The sequence below is a fragment of the Colletotrichum godetiae genome (assembly GCF_030913485.1).
Source record: "Colletotrichum godetiae strain CBS 193.32 chromosome Unknown BDP55scaffold_62, whole genome shotgun sequence".
NCBI lineage: Eukaryota > Fungi > Ascomycota > Sordariomycetes > Glomerellales > Glomerellaceae > Colletotrichum > Colletotrichum godetiae.
This window is the reverse complement of record NW_026851310.1, coordinates 137,104-157,859: the sequence shown is the minus strand read 5'-3', so window position 1 is coordinate 157,859 and position 20,756 is coordinate 137,104. Positions and strand designations below refer to the sequence as shown.

General features: G+C 53.4%; 4 protein-coding genes across 4 annotated transcripts; 1 reads left to right on the top strand and 3 right to left on the bottom strand.

Annotated features, from left to right (window-relative positions):
• Nucleotides 1-1,651: 1,651 nt before the first annotated feature.
• Nucleotides 1,652-4,964, bottom strand: BDP55DRAFT_620332 (DIL domain-containing protein). Its single transcript, XM_060571329.1, has 4 exons — nucleotides 4,568-4,964; nucleotides 4,091-4,467; nucleotides 3,640-4,038; nucleotides 1,652-3,587 (listed from the first exon to the last, which is right to left on the bottom strand). Exons 1-4 carry the CDS (start codon nucleotides 4,707-4,709, stop codon nucleotides 2,091-2,093), a joined length of 2,415 nt encoding a protein of 804 aa, XP_060424082.1. The 5' UTR covers nucleotides 4,710-4,964; the 3' UTR covers nucleotides 1,652-2,090.
• Nucleotides 4,965-5,652: 688 nt separating this feature from the next.
• Nucleotides 5,653-7,396, bottom strand: BDP55DRAFT_620327 (allantoicase). Its single transcript, XM_060571328.1, has 2 exons — nucleotides 6,869-7,396; nucleotides 5,653-6,778 (listed from the first exon to the last, which is right to left on the bottom strand). The coding sequence occupies exons 1-2, from the start codon at nucleotides 6,960-6,962 to the stop codon at nucleotides 5,808-5,810; spliced, it is 1,065 nt and encodes a 354-aa protein (XP_060424081.1). The 5' UTR covers nucleotides 6,963-7,396; the 3' UTR covers nucleotides 5,653-5,807.
• A 1,545-nt stretch (nucleotides 7,397-8,941) lies between these two features.
• BDP55DRAFT_680102 (cytochrome b561) lies at nucleotides 8,942-10,588 on the top strand. The gene is made up of 2 exons (XM_060576092.1): nucleotides 8,942-9,407; nucleotides 9,487-10,588. Exons 1-2 carry the CDS (start codon nucleotides 9,275-9,277, stop codon nucleotides 10,089-10,091), a joined length of 738 nt encoding a protein of 245 aa, XP_060424080.1. The 5' UTR covers nucleotides 8,942-9,274; the 3' UTR covers nucleotides 10,092-10,588.
• Nucleotides 10,589-11,529: 941 nt separating this feature from the next.
• Nucleotides 11,530-12,690, bottom strand: BDP55DRAFT_697776 (chitin synthase export chaperone; the record flags this gene model as incomplete). Its single annotated transcript, XM_060577717.1, has 5 exons — nucleotides 11,530-12,075; nucleotides 12,137-12,230; nucleotides 12,292-12,473; nucleotides 12,566-12,601; nucleotides 12,661-12,690. 5 exons carry the CDS (start codon nucleotides 12,688-12,690, stop codon nucleotides 11,530-11,532), a joined length of 888 nt encoding a protein of 295 aa, XP_060424079.1.
• Between the last annotated feature and the right edge of the window lie 8,066 nt (nucleotides 12,691-20,756).

Sequence of the window (20,756 nt, the reverse complement as noted above, 5' to 3'; positions counted from 1 at the left end):
TTAAAGTCCTCCCTTGATCGACAGGCACTCTGTTGCGACTTGCGGCTCGTCTGGATCAACACCAAATACCCTATGTCTCAGCCTTCCATGTCCTTCACAAGTTCAGAGACAACGCTAGAGGTCTGACTAGGACCAGCAGGGAAGGTTAACCACCAAAGGTACGTTCATGAGCCGGAAAGCTGGTAGCATGGTTGGCCCAAGCGACGTTGTTGACTTTCAGTTGCCCTACGTACATACCCATATTACAACTCATAAGGAGGATCAGGTTAGGTATTCTCCCTTTCCACATTGAGCTGAAATCGCGGACAAAATCGGATTGGAAAGGCTTTTGGCGTCGTCTATCATATAGGCCAACGCCAATTTAGATCAGGGATTTGAGATCAAATGAGAGTATTTCGAGTATGTCGACTCTTGTCTTTCCTGGCTCGCCAGGCACCATGCTACATCGGGTGGGTGAAAAGCAAACCGACCCAAGAATGCGCAATATCGCCGGAGCTGAGCTTCAAGACCTTTCGCTTCTCCTTTTCCCTCCCGGACAAATTCCTCCAAAATGCAACAGGATCAAAACATGTCACGCCTTCGTGTGCCCCGTACACCAATAAACAGCAGATCCAGACTTTTCAGAAGCAAACGGAAACTTCCCGACCGGCTCCATCCATGCCGTTCCCCGGCTCGTCCCACGAAGCACATCTCGGACAGTTGGCAAATCACACAAGAGCCAATCGGCCCAAGAGCGTTTGCGTTCCATCATTGTTTTGCGAACTTTTTTTTCTTGGAGAGCCAAACCGCCCGCCCAGCCGCTTTACTCGAGAGGGATAACTGCAGCATCCAGTGTACACTAATGATACTGCCAGCCCAGGCCCAGCGCGGCACGAGGAACAAAGATCTGACGTGGCACATCCTAGTCCGCGAGTGACACTCCCACGACCGCCCTCAGCTAACCAGCCAATGCTTGATTGAATCCCATACTTCACCTATTGGTACGAATGCTATGGTTCTAGTCGGAGGGACCCGAGACATTTGCGACGTGACTACACCAGATACCTCTGAACAACACCTTCAATATCCCGCATTGGGTTCGGCTTCATCAGCTCCCCCTCTCTCTAATTCGAACTTCAGGGTCCTCCGCACCCCTCACCTTCTCAACCTAGGCGCTTCCCCCCTTTCCGTGTCACTGGGTCGTCCCACCAGGAGCCAACACAGGACGTTCCACGATCCACCGAAGCAATCTTGTGTACTCCGTAGCAAAAAGTTTCTGCCCTAAATAATCTGTATGCGCTGCGCCGACTGACAATCCACGTCAGGTAACGAAATGAATTGAACCGCGGCTCCCCTTCGTGTCCCTCGTGGATCTCGAATATCGCGTGGCTCTTTTGTGCTTCGTCAACGTGGCTCAAGTCAGACAGACTTGGGGTAACTTTGCACTCGGTCGAATGATTCAGAGGGCAAAATCCGCGTGCCTGCATTTCTCCCCCCTCCTTGTTGGCAACTTGTCCCCCCTCCTCCTCAAAGACCCCTTCTCCATACTTCGTACGAAGTACACCCCGCTATGTTCACGAACAAACGACCGAGTGGGAACCCCATCTTACCCCCAAAAGCGGATCCTCGGGAACCACCGTCGTCTGCTTTGTAGTATGAGTCAACTCAACAAGGTGGACAACAAGATAGATAGCAAGAGATGGGAAAGTATTGGGTCATTTTTTCCCCCTGGGAATTGACTAGATTTTCTAACACCGCTGAGCTCTCATGCGGCATGCCTACGGAAAGCACAGCGTGAGCCGTTCTCACATCCCCTATCGCGTTGACTTGTCCTCGTCTGCGAAATGCTCCCCTCTGGGACTATCACAATATCGCAGTGGATCCCTAGGTCTCTGCTTGTTTCCCCTTGCATCGCCCATCCCATCGAATCAATCAAACGCTATGCTTATCGGGATCCTTTTCGCCCTACTTCGTGTCATGTCCTCGAGTCTCCCTAATGCTGTGCGGTGTCCGCGCTTTGGCGCCTGGTGGGACAGCCACTTGGAACGTCGAATGCTGATTCCCATTACTCATATACCTAATCCGCCTCGGATAGGGTTTGCCTCTTCCTCTCAAACCTCTTCATTCTCCCAGTCCTTCTCGCTGAACATCGGGCCCTTCCGCGCACCGCTAGCTTCAAGTTTCGAAAGGAACTCGGGCGGTACCGTGGGGATGTACTTGCGTGCCCTCTCTCTGTTGACGCCACCGAAGCCGGCACCGTAAGATACCAACATATCCGTGACCGATGGCAGGGTGAAGGGCAGCATCATGGCCGGGTCCATTAGGAGGTTCTCCGGCGCGTCGTCCTCTTCCTCGTCGCTCTCGTCGGCTCCTGGCGTCTTTGTCGCCGTTTGGCTCCCTGGCGTTCCCCCTATACCGCCGTTTGCGGGTTTCGTCTTGACCGGTGTTGACGGTGCGCTGCTCTTGCGATCCTCCTTCCTGCGCACATGCTCCGCCTGGATCGCGTTGAGATACTTGAGTGCGCTCTTAGGCAACCCCTTTTCGCCAACCTCCGGCCTGTAATGCGAAGCCGCATGTATGAGCTGCTGCGGGCTCAGCCTCTTCAGTTGTTGCAGGGTACCGACCAAGGCCTCGAGGTCGTCGGCACCGAGTGACGAGAAGCACTGAAGCCATTGGAGCAGCTGGATGACGGGGGCCATGTGCCGCCTCGCAGCGTCTATTGTCGTCTCTCCCGAGGACTTCGTCTCACCTCCTTCGTAGTGTTCCGGTTGGCGGTTGTTGGTCCTAGCCCAGTCCTCCAGTGTCGATACGTTCATGCGGATCTGCATCGCCTTTGTCCGGGCCAAGTACTTTCGGTTGGACATAATGCGGTTGAAGAGCTCGGCGCCGAGCCAGTAGAGGAGTTGAGAGATGATTTGCGCCGTAATAACTGAGTGGATATCATAAAGATCAAGAACGAACAAGGTGGATGAGAGTAATGAAGTGACGTTGCGCGGAGCAGGCTTGGCCCGTTGTTTTGGGGAGGGAGGTCGGAAGCGCTTCTCCATGGGCTCTTCCTTGACTTGTGCTTTCCGTTTGAAGATCCTCCACTCGTTCTGGAACGCAATGTCTTCGAAGCCCGGGATTGTTTCGTGGTCTAGCATCGCTGCGTCAAGCACCTTGTCTAACCGCCTCTCGGCGTCCCGCACGATGAGGATGAATATCTCATTGATGAGCTCCGACAGCTGAGCCTGGAACTCGACCGTAGCCTCCACGAGCCCGGCATCTTTTTTCAGGTAGTGAAGCAACAACGTGGCGTTTGATATCCAGAAGGCCAGTATCGTCATGTCCCACTGGTACTGTTCAACAACGTCATTGATCTTGTCCATGGCCGAAATCATGAGTTTGGCTAGGAGGTCGGGGCTAGAGTGGTAGTGCGCGTATCGTGCGCTTAGGAAAATCATGTTCGCCGGTACGGGCTTTTGAGCCGGTGATCGCTGGGGCGTCATGTTGGTGATTACGATGTCGAGAATTCGGTCGAGCTCGTGTTCCTGGAAAACAAACATCTGGTCGTGAAGACAACGAGACCACTCGAACTCTGGTTGCTCTTCCTCGAGCTCCTCGGAATTCTACGCATGTCAGCATATATAGGCCGTTAAGATGTGCCTAGTCAGAGCTTACCTCTGGCTGGTCATCCATGCCAACATTGCCCAAATCAACCTCAAGGTCTCGAGCGCTGTCCATCATCATCCGTCTCCGCAGTTCGTTCTCGGCCATTTCTTCCTCAAAACGATCCTGTGAAAACCCAGGGTTGTAGAAGTCGTCGGTTCCGGCGTTGCCAATATTGTAGCCGCTATCGTGTAGGTAGAAGGACATATCGCTGTCGGGAGGGACAAAGTCGAAGGCCGTCCGGCCAGACGACGTCTTTTGTTCGGCCGAAGCACCGTTGTCGAGGAGAGTCTTGGCGATGCTCTTATGCCTATTCGTCATCGCCCACATAAGAGCGCTCCACTGATTTCGGTCTTGCTTGTCGACGTCTGCGCCAGCGTCGATGAGCGCTTGCACGACACCCTCGTGGCCCTGGATCCGAGTCAGCGATAGCACTCCCGCCGTGTGTCAAGCCTCGACTCACAAAACAGCTTGCGTATATCAGCGGCGGTGTTCCGTCTTCGTCCGGCGCATTGATATCGACATAAGCCTTTGCCTTGCCGCTCACGATGTTGCTGACCCTCTCGACGTCGCCATTGCTGGCAGCCATATTCAGAGCTCTCTGCAGCGAGTCCTTCTTTTCGTTCTCGGACAGCTTTTCGTTTGCAAGTATTGTTTCCTCGTCGTCGAAGCCGGGCCCAACCCGGTGGGCGGCTTGTGCGGCAATCATCTCCATAAGGCGCGCGTCGCTGTTCTTAGGGCCTGCTGTAATATCCTCGTCATATGTGCGATCGTCTAGGCTTAGGTCGCCAAAGTTGAGGGGCTTTGCAAGGACAGGCGTTGTCAGAAACTGTGATTGTCCTGTGTGATGTGTTGAGCGGCGTTAGTGTGCGATGCTCCTCCCTCCCCCTTCGTGCTTGCGGGTGGTGAGGGTGCGGATGGCGTGGGAACGTCAACTAACCTTGCCATCCATCATACATCTCCGTCTCTGGAACCAACTCGACGGGACGGCGACTGCGGTCGTTGAGAGACTTGGGCAGGTCGTCTGGCAGTGGGCGTGGCTTCTTGTCGCCGAAACCACCACTAGCGTCCTCGAAGTCCATGGTGGGAGGAGGGGCAACCAGGAGGCCCGGTAGGCATTAATGAGTCGGCCGAGGGTATTGTTTTATGCGGCGCGAGTTTCGAGGTAGAATGCGGGCCGGGTGTTTGTGGGAAACGGCGCACGGAAAGTTTCGTGGCTCCCAAAGATGTTATGTCGGGCGAGGTCTGTCTCTCGCACTGGATAGTAGAAGTAGAAGTAGGTAGTTGTAAAGGAACGAAATAGCGCTCGGCGCCGCTACTGTCGTGTGATGTCGAAGTGTTGTTCCGTGTCCAATCCACTCCAGTTGTGTGTGCTGTGTGCCCAGTCCCGGACCCAGTCCTGTCCCACAGGAAAGGACTCTCGGTACCCGAGTCCCGCAACGGTCCACGCCAACGGGGCTCAGTTCAGGCAGTCTGTAGATGAACCACGGGCGATCGGGCTGTTGATGTCACTAATTGATTACGGCGGGCATCCGTTTCTACCGTGCTACCTTACCTTTCACGCACCGCCTAAACAGCGACGCTGAAGGAAGCTCCCCCGCCTGGCTCCTAGAAGAGTGTACCTTACGTATGGACCGTGCATGCCCTGGCTTCCATTGCAGTGGCTTCCATCGCAGTGTTCCCATCAAGCTTCTCCTGACGGAACTTTGTCATGGAACTGAAGATCACTCTCTCCTGTCAAGTTGGCAACCCCTTTCTCCTTGACTGCAATATGTGTTTAATGTGCCCGCCATTGCTCTACCACACAACGTCCTCGTCTTCAAGCCTCAATGAGGTACCCCGTATAGATATGTGTCTGAGGATAGCAAGACTGCCTTCAGGTTGACACCTTCATCTCTCTTCTGGTCAATGCCCCTCATGATCAGCCAGTGCGGACAAACCACTCAAAGGCCAGCGCATGCACGCTCACACAGACACGAGGGGGGCAAGGTAGGTCCTGGCATGAAGCTCACCCCTTATTCTCTTATTCCAATTTTCTTTCTTCATTTTTTTTCAGATTTATTTTTCTATCCTCAGCTTGATTCTTTTTTCTGCTTTTACCTCCTTCGCAACCCATGTATAACCTGTTCATAGACAATCCAAACATAGAATACCTAGGTAGCTTTTTGTCCGCGCAACGTCTATGCTCTCTTGCCAAAGACGCGCAGTCTCTTCACCCCGCCGTCCGGAATAATGGTGATCTTGACGTGTGTGAAGGCCTTGTCCTTGACGGCGCTGGGGAAGTCATGCTCCGCATCCGGTCCGCACTTGCTAGGCGCTACAATCTCCGTCCAGCCGGCGGCGTCCGCGCCCGGCTCGCCGCTCTCGATCCACGAGATGGCGTCAATCTTTGACTTTTGCGGGAAGTTGCCGCGGAAGTGCGCCGTGTCGACGACGACGTTCTGCACGTAACCGGGAGCGCCGAGACGGACAATGGTCCAGTCGACGTGGCCCTTGCTGCGCGATCTGGCCGTCTCCCATCCATCTCCCATGTCCTTACCGCGGCCTGGCAGCAGGAGGTTGTCCTTGGTGCCAAAGTGCTGGTCGCTGCAGGAGATGGCGACGCCACCGTTCTGGGCGGCTGCCAGGTCGAAGATGGCCTCCTTGTCGTCGGGGAAGACGGGGACGGCGTGGCCAAAGAGGCGGAATCTGGCAATGCCTCCGTCCGGGTACATGTTGAGGCGGACATGAGTGTACTGCTTCTGCTTGGGCTCAGCCAGCTTCCATCCGAAGCGCTGCGACGGGCCGCATTCTTCATTGCCGAGAATCGTTTCCCACTGGCCCCTGCCGCCCTTCCATGAAACGACCTCGTCGTCGTTGAGGTTGAAGCAGCCCTCGACGGAGATTGAGGGGGCGTGGTTGCCAGAGAAGAAGGCAGTGTCGACCTCGACACCTTCGACGGTGCCGGAAGCAACACCAAGACGGACAATGACCCAGTCAAAGGGCTCCGTGTTGTGACGCCTGGTCTCCCAGCCGTCGTACCAGGCGCCGGTGTAGACCATCTTTCCCGGTTGCCTGATGGGTGCGGTTGGCGTCAACAAGTTGGTAGCCTCGGCGAACCATTCATCTGAGAAGGCGAGAATCTTTCCACCAAGAGCAGCAGAGATCAAGTCTGGAGGGGAACATTAGTATGTTTTCTTTGCCATGACATGTAGCGTGTACGATGTGGGGTTGACGATGAGGCGTCTCACTCATTACTTACCAATGCTGCTTGAGCGGAATGTTGTGTCAATGTCATCTGAGGCGACTCTGGAAGCCTTGACCTGCTCGAGGGTGTATTCTTGTTCACTGGCCATGATGAAGGTTGAAGAGCGTGTGATATGGAGAGAATTGAAGAGGGGCAAACCACGTTAGGCGCGGGGTCCGAGTTTCACCAAGATATGATTTCTGTGAAGATGTATAGATGGATGGTATCCCAACTTGGAGTTTGCAGAACTTGGGCTGAAAGAGTGGGTGTTGGCGGAAGATGAAGACGAATGTGAGTGTTAATGTTTGTCGGATGAGGAGAAGTAAAAGCCGCGCGCAAGAGTCATGGGCCTTGGCCGTTCGGCGCCTTGCCCGACCCCTTCTTCCATTGTTCTTCACGCACCCGACTAGACTGGAGTTTGCACCGAGCGGCCAGTTCCGAGGTCGGGCGGCCACAGCTGACGGCCGCATTGGATGGGTTTGGAGGGGTTTGGAGGGGTTGATGGCGGCCGGCGGCCAGCGGGCAGTCACGGCGCGCGGCGCGATAAGCAAAAAAGGCGTAATGATTCGATTGTATCAGGTAATTAAGGTAAAGTACCTAAGGTAACCCAAGGTAAGGTAAGCTAATAGCGAGACGGTGGACCAATCTGCGACTTCTCCCGTCCGCAGCAAATACAACTGTGCTGCTGTTTTCCCCGCAGTCCCATCGGCCCAGTGCCCAGTGCCCAGTGCCCGTGAGTGTGACGGTGTGAACCCCGCTATTCGGTCGGCGGAGCGGGACGGGAGGCTCCTGGGCAGAACTGGCGCCGAGAAATTGGGGACAATCGAAGCCCGATACGCAAGCCAAGGCCGGACTGGAGGCTCTGAGATGATGCCATCTGAAAGACTTTCCGATGTCTATGTCCGTATGTCACTGCTGACAGTTTGTGTGCTGTAGTGTGGGTGCGTAGGGCCATGTCTTTCCTCCTCGCTTTCTGTAAATCTGACCCTCTATCTGCTTCTCTCCCTAGGAAGGTACCTTGCCATGTGCTGGTGTGTACAGGTGCGGTGCGTTGCGTGTACATGTACCTACCTCAGTGGCAGTCTGCAACCTCAAAGTCTACAATCCTTCAAACATCGATCATCCTGTGACGTTGAGGATCTGATAAGGAATGGCATTGAACGCTCCGACACCCATCATCACCGTCGGCAGGATCATCCGTCACGGGAAGTTGCTGCTGCTTGCACGGTAAGATGTCGTATACCGCGGTTAGGAACAATCGAGAAAGAGAAGCGACGGGTGGAATACAAAGGACCCCTCGTTCCATCACGTGAGAAAGAAGCAGCCCCAGGCCAGTCAGTGAAGGCAACTGCTGGTCTGAATGTGTAAGGTAATTGACAAACGATGCCGCATGAGGTGGTCACCACCGACACCAACACTTCCTTCCACACCTTTCGTGGGATGGATGACACGCACACTATCTGCAGTTCCAGGTTGTGTACTGCAATGAAGCCAAGACAAGGCAGTGATTTTCGACGTGAGCTCTAGGTCCCGGGCACACCTCGCACATCATCCTCTGTTGACATTCGACATTGCCGTTGCTCGCTGTCAAATTGGTGTCTTTGCGATCCGTCCGGTCCCGGGGTCGGCCATCTCTCGAGCTCACTGACAGGGCGTTGCTGTCCTGGATTTGTCCACGCGGGCAACAGTCATCACCCAGACAGAAGCCGAACTGCCGCACATGCAGACGAATGCATAGACGACTAAATAGCAACAACAATGCGAGCCGGCCCATGCTGGGGGAAAGCTTGAGAGCAACCGTCCCTAGCGTCTAGCGTGTGCAGTGAGGTAGCCATCTGCGTGCGGGATGGTGGGTGAGATCGATGTTAGCGGTTGCCTGTTCCAGTGAGCAGCGTGCTTATACAGCCAAGGTACGTATCCTTTCCCCGAATTCTACAGCGGCGGACCGGTAGCGACAGGTTAACTACCTTACCCCACCTGCACCCTTTAGCGCACCGTTCCCTGCAATCACCCCCTGCAACGAGTGCTCAATCAGAAATATGCGGCCTCCGATAGGTCACAGCTCGAGACAACCTCGCCGTCATCGATGCCGCCATCGACGACCTCTCAGTACCTTCTCCGACCGCCAAAATGCCGTCCCTTCCCTCGTCTTCTTTTCCCTCCTTCCAAACCCGGTTCCCAATGCTCACGGCGTTTGGAACATACTTCAACGCCGCTCTGTGTGCCTGCTCCAACTTCATCTCCTCATTCTGACTTAACTCCAAGCGCTTACAACAGTCACAATTTCTATCGCAACAATCGAGAGTAGATCTGTCGTGACTTTGCGCCCTCGCTCCTAGAGATACATTGCATTCCCCGAGACCCATTTCCCGATCTTTGCAATTCCCACCGGCAACGACGACGACGACGACGCCTACGACAATGTCTTCCGCCACAGGACTTCCAGAGCCACCTCCGCGAGGCGATGGCGATAATGAGTTCGAGCCTCTTCTTGGTCGACCTGGCGACGCTCAGCAAGAACCGGGCGAATTCATTGCCCGGAACCTCATCATCGGTATGTTGCTCTCCGCCCAGCCACACCCCGTCTCCCTTTGCGGTTTCCCGAGCGGCTACTGATACGTCAACCTCCATAGGCACCGGCATCATCGCCCAATTCGGCGCCGTCATATTCGTTGCCATGATCTGGGCCGCCGTGCTGACCAAGGACGTAATCCTCTTTTCCGGCCACCCGCTTGCGCAGAGTCTCGCCATCTTCACCCTCACCCAGTCAATCCTCTCGCTGCAGCCGACACACACTCCCGAGCAGAAGCGCGTCGGCCAGCGCGTCCACGCCGGTCTCAACCTGCTCGCCTTCCTGTTCCTCGTCGCCGGCGTTGGCATCATCGAGTACAACAAGTTCCTACAAGGCCCCGACTCCCACTTCCACTCTGTTCACGGCTACCTCGGCGTGACGGTCTCCATCATCCTGTTGCTGCAGTACATTGTCGGCTTCACAATGTGGGCTACCCCGAAGTTATACGGAGGCGAGGACACCGCCAAGTCCATTTGGAAGTACCACCGTTGGAGCGGCTACGTCGTTCTTGTGCTTCTGCTCGTGACGGCAGCGACAGCCATTGACACTGGTTTCAACTATAACGTACTGAAGCTGAAGCTCTGGGCTGTCGTCGTTACGTCTCTCTTGATTCTCGTGGGTATCATCCCGCGCGTACAAAAGCAGAAGCTTGGTTTCTCGTCCTAGATCTGGCGGATAATGGCTTCATTGGTGACAGCTAGATATGGATGCTGGTCTTCGCACGTCTCGTTCCCGATGTAGACTTGTTGAAGAGGGAAGAAAAGGGGTGCTGGCAAGGACGAACAGGAGAGCAGGGGGTTGGAATTTGGCCAATTTCAAGATCACATAAGCGTTTGCTTCGTAGGTGCGGGTTTTTTGAGAATTCACATGATGGGATCACACACATGGGGCTGTCGCTGTCAGGCGTCGATACTACTAAGTATGATTTATGGTAACCATTGGATTTGTGTCTTAGCGTTTGCAAGTTGCGGAATGATTATCTGATTGTTCATTTACCCTGCCGTCGATCAATACTGCGCTTCCAGGTGCCAAAGAGAGAGCATCCCTACTTGTCGAGGTCGTGTTCGTTCGCTTGACCAGGAAGCTCAGGTTAGCCACCTACAAAGCTAGACGTCGTGATTCGGCCCGTTGAGGTGCAGGACGTGAAGTAGCGCATACTGCGTGATTGACTGACGCGATTGACTGTGTAAATATCACGAGGCTTTGAACGTTAACCATGGTTGTGACTAACTTTTAGGATTGCATGACATGCATGCGGCGCACCTAGCACTGATACAATATATACGGAATTTGCAGATAGGAACTTTCAAGTAAACCATTCATCTGTCAATTCCATCATTCGACCTTCATATACATTAGTCGCTCCGCTGGGGTATACTGTCCGCCACGTCGAAGATCAAAATCCACACGCTGTACAAACAAGACGAGACGTCTCGTGCGTCCATTCATCGTCTCATGCATCCGCGCTTTTCCAAACATAAAAGTACTCTTCCAAACGTCATAAACATGCCCTGAAGGCATCTCTTCCCCCCCCCCCCCCCCCCCCCCCCCCCCTTTTTCTGCTTCACACTGCCTACGCAGCGTTTCGTCTCATTAGCATTCCAAACCATTTAGTGTTTGGTGAGATTGAAATTATGAAATATTCAGCATGCGTGTCTTGTGGCATGCCCTCGGTACCCAAAAGTCGTGCACGTCGTGGCCATTTAAACCGGCCGGTGCTAAAGAGTGCAAAGAAAAATATCTAGAGCAAGCCGTGGGTGTCTCTGGCTTCGATTATGGGCGTGGCCATCTTGTGTTTTGTCCTGGGCTTCATGCCACTGGCTCAAGCTCTCAGATCGTCATCGGTTCGCAGCTGCATAGCCCGGTGATAGCGGCTGGCGAGCATGCGGATGATACAGCTCACAATGCCCCTCGGCATGGTGCGCCCTCGAAAATAAGCGGACCTGTCGTCACGGCATGGATGGCAACCCCAGCTATGCTGCTGATCGCTGCCTTGTAAGCAGCAACCACACTGTCGCGTGAACTTTGTTGTTCAAATGCTCGATAAGTTGATTGCGTACGGACTTGTCGTACCGTTGCCTCCTTTGGTAGAGCGGCCTCCTTTCTAGGGGAAAGTGTTTCCGACGGGCATGGGCCAGTCATCCTCGGTGATGCTAGACCAGAACACCCAAACTGCCACGACAGCAAGCAGGGTGAACAAGGTCTCAAAAAGTGCGCCGTCGATTGCGCCATTGGTGCCATTGCAGATGTGAGAGCTCACGACGTAGTTGAAGATCTGGCCAATGGCAAAGAGTAGCAAGGCTGCGGTCAGGTAGATCATAGGCCGCATCTCGCCGAGAACCCTGACGACTAGGATAGCTTCGAGAACGAAAAACGCGACGAGGAAAATTAGCGGCGCAAGCTGGTACAAGACGTAGAGAGCGATGTGGCGGTTTGGCTCTTCGTACGACGAGTTCCAGTAACCCGTCCACTTGAAGCCGGTATCGAGCGTGATGTACAGTGTACCGCCCAGGAGGATGGTGGCGGAGGCAACGATCAGTCCCATGGACATGGGCGTTCCATCGTCGACGATCTGATAACCAACGACCGCGTTAAGCATTAGGATCCAGGTCGATGCAATAATTATGCCAAGATGAATTCCGGTGAAAGCCTGTAAGTCAGTCAGGATAATTGCTCCCAAGAAGCTTGAGGCTTCAGCGGGGAAAACTAACAATTCGAACATTTTCCGCCAACGGAAAATCTCCAACTGTGAAGATTTCGCATATTTCCATGATGATAAAGCTGACGAGGAACAGTTGCATTTCCCTGTGCGTCAAGGTTAGCATGCCGGTCGAGCGCAATGCTTGAGCGAACGTCACGGGCTTACCTCCGACCTACTGCGGCCTTCTTGCGCTCAGACCGCAATAAGAGGAAAAGCGTCACGACGATAGCAAGGGCGGCAATGAGAATTGTGCCGAGATTTCCCAACTTGCGGCCTCCGCTGAGGGAAATGCCTTTTAACACGCATTGATCCCACGGCCCGGATTGACTATGGCTGTCGGATAGCACCTAAGGAAGAATGGGTTAGTTCAAACTTTTGCTGAAGCTCACGAAAAGCTCAAGTGCGCATTTCGCGAGACGTCGATAAGAATTCAACATACATTGCAGACAGGCAGTGTTGAGTCTCGGCAGAAATTCTGTGGACTTGGTTAGCATCGCGCGGTAAATGTGGATTGAACTGGTAAGCACAACATACAAAAAAGTTGCCAAACTGTGTTGAACCCATTGTGGCTGACGTTTGCGGCGAGACTAACGGCTACGTGCCAATGGATGTTTCCCTTTCTTTGAACGTCGGGTATTCTCAGATTCAAGTGCTTTTGCAGGCGGCAAGAACAAAGGCTTCGATGTCTCGAGGACGAGTGGATTCGAACGGCGTAGCTAGTATTAGAGTCGCGTTGTGGAGGTAGACATGGAACGGCGAGGCGGTAAAACGATAACGGTCGAGTGGTAGCTACAAGTCTGGTCCGCCCCTCTCGTTCCTAGAGTTGATTGAGGTTGATGATGGTTTGCAAATGTTGGCGAAGGTGAGGAATATGTTGTCGGGTGGCTGGTTGAGCAAGCGGGTCCTGTTTCGCAGCCTCGTATTTCGATCCTTCCCCCGTCGACGCGATGCGACTTTCTTCTCGGCTGATTTCGAGGCAGCTGTTGGTGGTCTTTCGACAGCTAGCCGTTTATCCCCCCTCGACTTCTTCTTTTTGCGGATTGTCGCTCCCTTAGTATTGCCTGTCGACAAGAATACGCAATAGTCGCGGGTGATTCGACTGGAACGTTGAATTGGTGTCAAAAAATTTGGGGGATGCGGTTACTTTGGGGGCAAGGTAGGACGGCAGCGACGAAGACGATGGGCAGCAGATGTAGGCAGGTTGCAGCTGGGGGTGCAGGTGGTTTCGCAGGCGCAAAGTGACGGGAAAGGCGTGAGGGATGTCGGAGGCGGCGCGCAGAGGGCGGTGGGACAATATAAGCCAAGTGAGTAAGGAGTGGAGGCGTTTAGTCCTAGAGAGGTTTCGTGCGGTGCCCTTCGAGTAATAGCGCCGAAGGGTGATTGACGAGGGGACTAGGGGAGAGGATTGACAACTGCCCGGGTACGTCTGGACGGGGCAGGATACTTCATAGTGAGGTGGTACCTTGGCAGGCTGGCAGGAAAGCAGGGAGGAGGGGTGCTAAGGCAGGAACAAGGTACAGGCAGGTACCCAGCGATTCATGCCTGAGGTGGGAAAAGATGGCCAGCCTTCCACCTCCTTCGCGAGGAACTGGGCTGAGGTAAGGTACCTCGGGTAAGTACTCCGTACCTTACAAGTCTTATGGGATTGCTTCCAAGTTCCTGGTGCCGCCGTCCTTTGCCTTGGACGCTTGGAGAGCAGCTAACAATATGTGTAGTTTGGGGGGGAGGGAGAGGCTCCCAAGCGCGTTGTCTACCTCTTCCCCTTTTCGCCCACTTTACTACCTTACCTACTTCGTATGTGAGGCAAGAAAGCGGTTGGAAATAAGGTACCTGCCATTGCTTCCATGTCACCTTTCATGACTGACGGGGACTCGATGAGATGTCTACACTCTACAGGTGGTAAGCAGGGTAGGTAGGTTTCCATATCTGTACGGAGTACTGAGCACCTGAACTTGAAGCGACAGGGCTGGGCGCATCAAAGAAAACTGAGCCACTGGCCCACCTGGACTGGAGAGGGATTGAGGCACACGGAACCTCGAGCGTCGAGAAGCGTCGACGTATTTCGTACGAAAATGCAGGTTTGATTGATTTCCAGGTTTGCTACGATGAATTATAGTGTACCTGCCCACCCCCCTGGCCGGTGACGCTAAGCCATCTGGCGCTTCCAAGGTGCAGCTGCACGCGCCATGATTGGACGATGCGGCCACTTGGGACGAAAGATTTCCAGGCAGCTCGCCAACAACTGGCGGGTCCTTGGAAGTGTAATTTGGCGACCCCCCAGTCCGGTGTGCTCCCTCCCTGCTTTGATTCTTTTTGATTGCACTTTCTCTCTCGGTATCACGGTCGCGCAGCCGATGCTCTTATTCACCGGCCACTTGCCGCATCTGTACACCTTTACTTAGGGTATCTAAGACAAGGAAGGGAATGAGGCAGCCCTGGGCAAATGGATTCGCGACAGGCATTCGTGAGCATATGTATCAAAGTCAGGCGCGAACAGGGCGGGTTTCCATTTGCAAAGTCATGGAGAGGATGCTACAGCTCGTCTGATGTCGCACATGAGATTTGGCAACCACCACGACCTCGCGAGCTCCCGGTCGGCCCTTAGGAGTATTAGCGTGGCATCCGTAGATTACACGCAAAGTTGTCATTCTTTTGCGCCTGGCCTGTTTCGGTTAGATGCCAGTGCTGATGCAAGCAGAACATCCATATTCACCAAGAAGCATGGCATCCAACGCTGTGGGAGAGGAAGAAGGGAGCCACGGCCTGAACAGGACCAGACAAAAGCAAGTGGAATCGTATGTTGCACCATCTTTGGGGCCGAATCGCCGAGTACCAACCTGTTCGAGTACGTACCGATTCGCAGCAGGGTAAGGAAGGTACCTACCTACTCCGTAGCCCAAACCAAATGGAAAGAGCTCGCGGGTCGCTGGGTCTTGGACTCTTGCGCCGCCTTGGTAATAAAGTCGGCAAATTGGCGGCTTTCATGCATGATGAGTTGGGAAGCCGCCCTCTGCAACCTCACACCTCCCTTTCAATTTTCGCAGCCACGTATCCTTCGCTTTCACCATCCACAGGATCATAGCTCACCTTTACTTGTACAGGTTCTCTACTCCGCACTCCGTCCTCCGTACCGATATTCAAGCAGTTTCTCCCTCAGCCACGGTCCATTCCCCTCGCCATACCTGTGCTCCACCGTCCATGGCCGTCGCGAACTCCGTGATCGTCACTCGCCTGGCCCTTCACCTTGAATCCCTACTCCCTACTCCCTGCGCTCCACTCAAGATCCAGCATCATTGAAGCGTTACGGCGTTGGTTCTGGTCCTCTCTACGGAGGTGCGTCTCAATAGTCCTTGCAGTCGCTGCCAAGCCCCAGACCCACAATTACTGCCCATCTGAACCAATAAGAGCCTAGGGATTGATCTTGACCCACTTTACTTACTTTCCCCCCAGCACTGCCCATAGCAACGATTTTACCCCATACACCGCCATTACGATACTACCACTAATCCTACGATAATATCAAAACCGCCAAATCGCTACTTACTACGCTGCTCTTTTTTCCTCAGTATGGATCCTGAGATGCCGACAAAGAAGAAGCTAGATCCAGGCATCAGGGCAGTGATTCTTGCTCTACAAAGTCGACTTATTAGGTAGACTGCTAAACAGGTCTCTCAGGCTCTAGAAATTCCAGTTCAAACTATTTACGACGTTCTTACCCGCGCAAAAAAGAACGAATTCGACCCAACTGCTCCTACCTTCTCGATTAAGCCCGCCCATTACGAAGATGCCCCCCGAAATGGCCGTCCAACCAAACAGACGAAAGAGGTCAACAATGCCGTCATCCACAAGGTCTGCCGCGACCGGTATAGGCGTAAAAAGAACTATACTGATATTGCTAGGGACCTATTAAGGGACGAGGGCATTAACGTATCTGCAATAACTATTTAGCGAATCCTTCGTCACTATGGCTTCCACAAGACCAAACCAACCCGCAAGCCAGGCTTAACAAAAAGGATGCGGCAAGAGCGACTTAAGTGGTGCCTCGACTACTAATACTGGACCCTCGACGATTAGAAGCGGGTTGTATGGTCAGACGAGACCGCGGTTGCCCTCAACCACCGCCGCGGTAGCTATAAGCTCTGGCGTCGCCCAGACGAGGCCTACTCTAGGCAGTGCATACGAGAGAGGTGGAAGGGTTATTCCGAATTCATATTTTGGGGGTCTTTCTCATACGATTCGAAAAGGCCGTGCCACTGTTAGATTCCCGAGACTGCTACTGAGAGGAAGGCTGCCGACGCAGTGATTACCGAGCTTAACGCAGAGCTCGAGCCCATTCGACATTAACAGTAAGAGCTCGAGAGTAGTATAGAGCGAATGGGCTTACAGAACCAACCAGGCCGTAAGCCCCAATTCAATTGGAATACGAAGTCGGGCAAGTTAATACGGAACGGCAAGGGCGGAATTGACTAGTACAGATACCGCAAAAAGATCCTATTACCCAAATTATTCCCTTATATCAAAAGATTACCTGGTAATCCAATCGTACAAGAGGACAAAGCACCCGCTCACGACCATCACTTCACCCACTATACATACAGCCTTTTCGAGATTACGAAGCTTCTCTGGCCGGGTAATTCGCCCGACCTCAATCCCATTAAACCTTACTGGCCGTGGATGAAGAGATGGACCACCAGGAAAGGGGCACCTTCGTCACGGGCCGAAGCAGTACGTCGCTAGCAAGAGTGCTAGAAAGCATTACCGCAAGAGGAGATCCAGAAATGGATAGAAAGGGTACCTCACCACATCCAACAGATAATTGCCCTAGAGGGCGGCAATGAATACAAAGAGGGTCGTCGGGCTGGATTATACCGTCAAACGACCACTAATTGACCTCAATTGACGACTTTTTACCGCTGAATTGACGATAATTACAGTGGGTGGAAGTGGCCGAATTCTGCCGCTTGTACACACCCTAGCCAGCCCCTTGTCGACTCCCCTGTCTATGGCAGGGGTTGGTCTTGGCAGCAACTGCAAGGACTATTGAGACGCACCTCCGTACCTCTTCCTTCTACTTCTCCGACTAATACCTACTCCTCGCCCAATACGTGCTCTGTTTCTCAACTACAAACACACAGCAAAGATCAACCCCACTTCAATGATAAGGTACAGCCAGCGTTTGTCCTGAGCTACCAGCCCAACTAGCCCAAGGTACTCGATGAGTCGATGGAGGTGGAGAGAGCATGATGGAATAGACACGGGTGACGCTGGAATTAACGTCTGTTCCACGCATGAGGCACTCTGAAGCCTGTGCTCTACATTCCTTTGCAATATCGACGTCAACCTCGAGACCATCGCATGGCATCGCAAGGTGCAAAGTATCCACCAAGAGACACCGTGCATCAGTCCACACCAAGCGCATCGTCAATCGTACGCCGTCTCATCAATCAAGATGCGCCACCACTCAATGCCTACGAGACCCGCGTCCACCCTAGCACAGACTCAGAACCACATAGTCACGCATGGCCTACGTACGGATACTCATTAACGATCAGAGTCATCGCCAACAAGTCTCTGCAATCTACCCATACACTACTACCTACGGACCACCGCCCGCAAATATCAAGCTTGACATTCCGAGCTGCTCTGTCCACCCCGCCAACACTACTTGTGGCTCCAATTTCGCTTGCTCCCGGCCCGATCCAAATCTTCCACATTGCATCAGGGGATTAACGCGCAGAGATTCAGGCAGGAGGAATTCTTTTGCAGCAGATGAAACTCGATCGTCAGTCCGGGGGGAAAGCCATGCAAACGTCTGGCTCTGCGGCCTTCAGTGACAACTGCCGTCTCTTGAACGCTGCCAGCTGGCTACCCATTGCCAACCCGATCCAAAACATGAGGTACCTCAGGGACTTAGCCTCCACATGTGTCTGGACTCTGCCGCACGCCTTCAACGTCTGTTAGCCAACGGCCGCCGCCCATTGAAAAAGCATCCTGGACCATTTTTGTTGGACGTTTGAGCAATGATAGGACCCCCGCGACTGCAGGGAGTCTGAGCCAGCGTCGCGAACCCTTCCTGGGTCTTGTCACCTCAACCCGAACTCCAAGAAGAACAAGGACCAAAGACACCTTACACCGGTCTTCGACTCGTCAGTTTCCGTACTTGTGCCCCCCGCACATCTTGCCGGGGGAGTAGCCCACCCGCACACACCGCGGCCGGCTCGAACGGAACCAAGCCGGGACAGGAAGGCCGCTAGCCTCCACTTGAGGTGGCTCCCAGCCTCCCAAGTTGTAGTTTCTCGGCCAGGGCTTTTTTTTCTGGTTCCCATCTGTTCTACTTGAGCTATCACAAGGCCTGCAGATATTCCGTATGTAGTCGACCTCACACTCAAATATCGGAAACCAGATGCTAGATACCAGATACCGCTGATCGACGTGTCTTACCTACCTGTCCACCGCCTGTCCACCGCCTATCAGTCTGTCGGTACGGGTACTCCCACCTGAACACGGCCCACGATGGCTTAGCCTGAGATCGATCTTTCGGCTGGCAATAGTTCGGGGCAGGGGTTCCCCGATAGTCTTGACAGCAACCAACACAGAACTGTATCCGCACAGCGCTTTCTCTCGTCAGTTCACCGCAAAATCTCCCCACAGCTACCATCTGTCAAATCGTACAGACTTTGGTTGTGGCTGCCTATTTTCGCCACCAAGCAAGCTATCTCTTGACCACCTCAGCGTCCGCTCCTCGGGCTGTAAGTTGTTGTGAATGGAAAAATCTGTCCGAATTGCTGGTTGGGATGACCACATTGATCCAAGGCGTCCGTGGGCATAAAGGGCTGAAATGGACCGTCATTGACTGGAGCAATATGGCCATCGGGGTCCCATACTCTCTTGGCTTCCGCTTCTCGAGAGCGAGGCTCTCCCTGCCAGTGAATGGAGCAATGTGAAGTTTGGTTCGGATACGGAGCTACGAGCATAGCACACCGCCCCCCTCTCAACAGTGCATGGACGAGTATCCGCACTTGAGTACCACAGTACTTGGTCGATTACACAGCAAAAGGGTTGACAAGGTTTGGACCAGCTTCGACTTCTTTCCGCCGCCGAGTCTCGTTTCTCGTCATTGCGGTTGCGGACTGAAGGATCTACGTCTGAACATCCTGGCCGTGCTGAAGCAGTCGTTCTAGAACCTGGCAAAACTTAGTCGATTGCAACCCTCCTATGCTCCCTCAGGCATTCAGTACGCGGTCGTGGCGCTTGACGCCAATGCGGCACTTTGCGCCACTCTCTCTTCGTGTGAGTTCTGGGTGTGGCAGTGCATCCAACGACGGACGACCACACGACCCGCGTCCAATACAAGCACGGCGAGATATCTTTGCGACGCGAGGGCTGTAAGTAGGCTAGTCAGCTAGACCATGGCACCATGGCTTGTACGTGTGGGATGGCTGAAAACTGCCCACGTTGGTGTGCGATGCCTGTGTAGTATGAGATGTAAACCCCAGCAGCAGTGGCACATCCTATTCGCAATTCTCCATGTTTTCTCTGGGCAATCATAGCCTGGCTCTTGCAGTGCACGTTCGGCCCCGCCAGCGTGGCAACTAAGGGAACAGATAATTAGAGTTGTCGGATCCCTCGCGTCGATCATCGCCTACCTTGAACCCCATCTGCGCAGGATGTCATGTACAAGTGTGATTTTGACAAAGATATGCACGACGCACTGCCAAAGCCTCGCGGATCTCTTGACGGAAGAAGGGGAGTGAAGGAGAGTGAAGGGTTATAACCAATTACGACTGGGTTGCCTCCTCACCTTTACCGTGTGTTCTGATGGTCTGCCTCGCTCGAGCTGCTGCTGCTGCTGTCTATTTGACTTCCATGGCGGCAGGGGCGATGGATGGTGTAGTTCAACGTCTGGCTTAAGCAGTGCCTCTCGCAAGTAGACATCATATTGTTTCTGCAAGGCTTGAGGTGTAAAAGAACCAATAGGTATTTGGCTTTTGTCTTTGACAGAAGTGACTTGCTTATGCGCATATCTATCCTCTCCTTTATCCCCCCTCTTGACTTATGAACTCGGGAAGCACTTGGGCCGGGAATTCTATTTCATCCACGTCCGGTTAGCATTCGATCGAATTCGTGATACTTCAAAACTCGCAGTTGCTCGACTTCAGTCACGATGTCAACTGGTTGTCAGCTAGCCTGAGACGCCAACTGAACGTTGCTGGCCAGAACCCAAAGCCGTTGAATGATGTTGGCAGGATCGCTAAATCATATGGGTAGATGCCAGTACCCCCTCCCTAATTGCATGGCCACGGAATGCCGTAGATTTCTTTTCCAAGTAGCTTGATAATCCAAAAGCGGTGGCCGGGCTGTGCAAGTGACAAACATTTCTCATGATGTAAGGGTTGTGCTCTACAACGCTCTTATCACCAATGTTTCTCAAAAACCCTTGCACCAAGTGCACCGCGCTGCGGAACGAGTTTATAGCAACAAGCCTAGAAGAGTGACGAGCCCATTGATTGGAAAGCGTAAAGTAGAAAGATATAACGTACCTCAGGTACTCGAAGTAAGGTAGCAAGTAGCGATGAGATAGAATGCCGGTCAATTCACGATAAGCCGCCTTTTATAACCACCGGTATTAT

Excerpts from the sequence above, each read along its gene's own strand:
- BDP55DRAFT_620332 (XM_060571329.1), bottom strand. The coding sequence starts at position 4,709 with ATGGACTTCGAGGACGCTAGTGGTGGTTTCGGCGACAAGAAGCCACGC. Across the intron at positions 4,039-4,090 it reads TGATATACGCAAGCTGTTTT|GGCCACGAGGGTGTCGTGCA; the intron begins GTGAGTCGAGGC and ends ACTCGGATCCAG. Across the intron at positions 3,588-3,639 it reads GCATGGATGACCAGCCAGAG|AATTCCGAGGAGCTCGAGGA; the intron begins GTAAGCTCTGAC and ends TGACATGCGTAG.
- BDP55DRAFT_620327 (XM_060571328.1), bottom strand. The coding sequence starts at position 6,962 with ATGGCCAGTGAACAAGAATACACCCTCGAGCAGGTCAAGGCTTCCAGA. Across the intron at positions 6,779-6,868 it reads ATTCCGCTCAAGCAGCATTG|ACTTGATCTCTGCTGCTCTT; the intron begins GTAAGTAATGAG and ends GTTCCCCTCCAG.
- BDP55DRAFT_680102 (XM_060576092.1), top strand. The coding sequence starts at position 9,275 with ATGTCTTCCGCCACAGGACTTCCAGAGCCACCTCCGCGAGGCGATGGC. Across the intron at positions 9,408-9,486 it reads TGCCCGGAACCTCATCATCG|GCACCGGCATCATCGCCCAA; the intron begins GTATGTTGCTCT and ends CAACCTCCATAG.